This window comes from Hevea brasiliensis, chromosome 10, assembly GCF_030052815.1.
Source record: "Hevea brasiliensis isolate MT/VB/25A 57/8 chromosome 10, ASM3005281v1, whole genome shotgun sequence".
NCBI lineage: Eukaryota > Viridiplantae > Streptophyta > Magnoliopsida > Malpighiales > Euphorbiaceae > Hevea > Hevea brasiliensis.
In genome coordinates, this window is record NC_079502.1 from 12,584,130 (window position 1) to 12,586,672 (window position 2,543).

Below are 2,543 nucleotides of genomic sequence, written 5' to 3' on the forward strand. Positions count from 1 at the left end.
TTGCCTGCTTCCATAAGAAATCAGAAAGCTCTCTCTGTTTTCTTTTTCAATTTTTGATTCTTTAAATGGTTAAAATAATTTCTTACTGCATTTTTCTGTTATTCTTTTTCCAAATTTCTTCTCCCAACTCCAAGACGGAATTAGTCAAAAAAACCACAACCCTTCTAAGAAGCCAGCTTTCCCTTCTTTAATGGTCCTCGCAGACTACTATATATAATACCATCTCAAGTTTCTGGATCTACAACTCTCAAACCAGCTTTCATCAGGGAACAATTTCAGTACGTACCCAGATATTGAAAACTTGTTCCCTTAAGGTAGGATCAATCCCTTCAGACCTCTGCAATCGATATCGTCTGTTTTCATCATAATTCAGATTATTAGCCATGGATAGATCTTTGAGAACTGCTTTGTTCTCTTGTATTCTGCTTCTCTCTTTATGTGTTCCATCGTCTTTATCTCAAACTTGCTCAAGCTATACCTTCTCTAGCAATCAAGTATTTAGCAGTTGCAGTGATCTTCCTGTGTTGAGTTCTTTCCTCTATTGGAATTACCATCCATCGAACCGCACAGCTGATATTGCGTTTCGCAAATCTGGGGCATCCACTGCCAATTGGTACGTATGGTCTCTCAACCCTAGCGGCCAACAGATGATGGGGTCACAGGCTCTTCTGGCTTTTCATAACACCAGTAGCCTCCCTACAGCTTATACCACCTCAATAGACAGCATGTCCCCGTCGATGCAGCAGAGTAACTTGAGTTTTCAGGTCTCCAATCTTAGAGCAGAGTATACAAGTGGTGATATGATAATATTTGCTACTCTGCAACTTGATGATAGGTTGTTATCGACCAACCAGGTGTGGCAGGAAGGTCCCATGAGTGGAGCTACTTTTACTGCTCATTCCATGGATTCAGCGAACAAAGCATCAGTAGGGACTATAAATTTTGAGACTGGAACAACAGTTGCCGGAACTGCCCGATCAAGCAGTAAGAAGAATGTAAGTGATATTCAATCATTTTCATTATAATTAGATAAGTAAGCGATGAACAACTAAAGAATGGATTGTAATTTTATTTTTTTAATTGAATTTTTCAGGTTCATGGGGTACTAAACGCAGTGAGCTGGGGAGTTCTGATGCCTATGGGAATCATTATAGCTAGGTACTTGAAGGTGTTCGAGGTAGCAAATCCAGCATGGTTTTACCTACATGCTGCTTGCCAATCCTCTGCCTATATAATTGGGGTTGCTGGATGGGGAACTGGTCTTAAACTCGGCAGCGATTCTCCCGGAATCAAGTACAGCAAGCACAGGAACATCGGCATAACCCTCTTCTGCTTTGCAACCCTTCAGGTAACTAATTATTCTTTTTTTCCTTCCATTTGTGCAATTTTCTTAATAATTTACAACATTCCTTATTAGATTTCTCTGTTCTTCGTTCTTTCCTTTTCATCCAAGACCATCTCACTTTCTTGGTTTGCCTCAAAAGTCAATCTTTGTGTCCCAATTGAATTCTTTTTTACTATCATTAATCGTCGGCTGCAATCTTTTCAAAATCAAAGATCACCCAATTTACGCGTCTAGAAGCAGCCGCCCTAGGAAGGTTCCCATCTTATCAAAAATCACATAAGTTTTACATTTTTTTAGTTAATTAATTAAAAAAAAAAAATTGTTATATGAAAATTTTATCTCTGCTGATGGCCCTATAATGGTGCCGGGTCTTTGGTTGTCTTGTAACAGAAGAATTCAAATGTTGTGTAGGTATTTGCCTTGCTGTTGAGGCCAAAGCCAGATCATAAATATAGACTATACTGGAACATCTACCACCATTCTATTGGATATGCAACCATCGCTTTGAGCATCGTCAACATTTACGAGGGATTTGACATTTTGGACCCTGAGAAGAAATGGAAAAAGATTTACACTGGAATTATCATATTCTTGGGCGCCGTCGCAGCTCTCCTGGAAGTTTTCACATGGATCATAGTCATCAGAAGGAAGAAAACAGCCAGCTTCGACAAGCATGCCAATGGAACAAACGGGACTAATGGATATAGTGCTTAGAGCACAGCACACAATGTAACATACGACATATTTATCACTCTAGGTTGTCTTCCCTTTTTTTTTTAATTTTTTGGTATAATACATAGATTTACTTGTATCTTTGTAGGGGTTATTTGTATTAGAAAGGTATTTTGGGGGTGATTTGAGAATACGGTAGCATTTGGGGTATATGAGATAGACTGGATGTACTTGTTGCATACTGAGATATTTGATTGCACTGTTCACATTTGTTTCCATTCATTTGCACCATTGTTTTAATTGATTGATTCTAATTGAAATATGTAGCGATGAGATATTCTAATGGCAACTACTTATATATAGAACCATGTTGGACTTGGAAAATTTTGGATTGACTCCCCCATCCCCTACTCATATAATAAAAAAAAAAATAATTTTAAAAATGTCTATGGTGTTTTAAATTTAGGTATGGAGCAAAGGCTTTACAAGTGCGGTTAATTGATTCCACTGAAATTTTTTAAATTTG

At 37.9% G+C, this 2,543-nt stretch overlaps 1 protein-coding gene across 1 annotated transcript; it reads left to right on the forward strand.

Annotated features, from left to right (window-relative positions):
* Positions 1 to 2,293, forward strand: LOC110632231 (cytochrome b561 and DOMON domain-containing protein At5g35735). The gene is made up of 3 exons (XM_021780374.2): positions 1 to 995; positions 1,094 to 1,348; positions 1,757 to 2,293. Exons 1-3 carry the CDS (start codon positions 384 to 386, stop codon positions 2,057 to 2,059), a joined length of 1,170 nt encoding a protein of 389 aa, XP_021636066.1. The 5' UTR covers positions 1 to 383; the 3' UTR covers positions 2,060 to 2,293.
* The last annotated feature ends 250 nt before the right edge of the window (positions 2,294 to 2,543 follow it).

Coding starts and splice junctions, on each gene's coding strand:
- LOC110632231 (XM_021780374.2), top strand. CDS start 384: ATGGATAGATCTTTGAGAACTGCTTTGTTCTCTTGTATTCTGCTTCTC. Junction 996..1,093: donor GATCAAGCAGTAAGAAGAAT/GTAAGTGATATT, acceptor TGAATTTTTCAG/GTTCATGGGGTACTAAACGC. Junction 1,349..1,756: donor TCTGCTTTGCAACCCTTCAG/GTAACTAATTAT, acceptor AATGTTGTGTAG/GTATTTGCCTTGCTGTTGAG.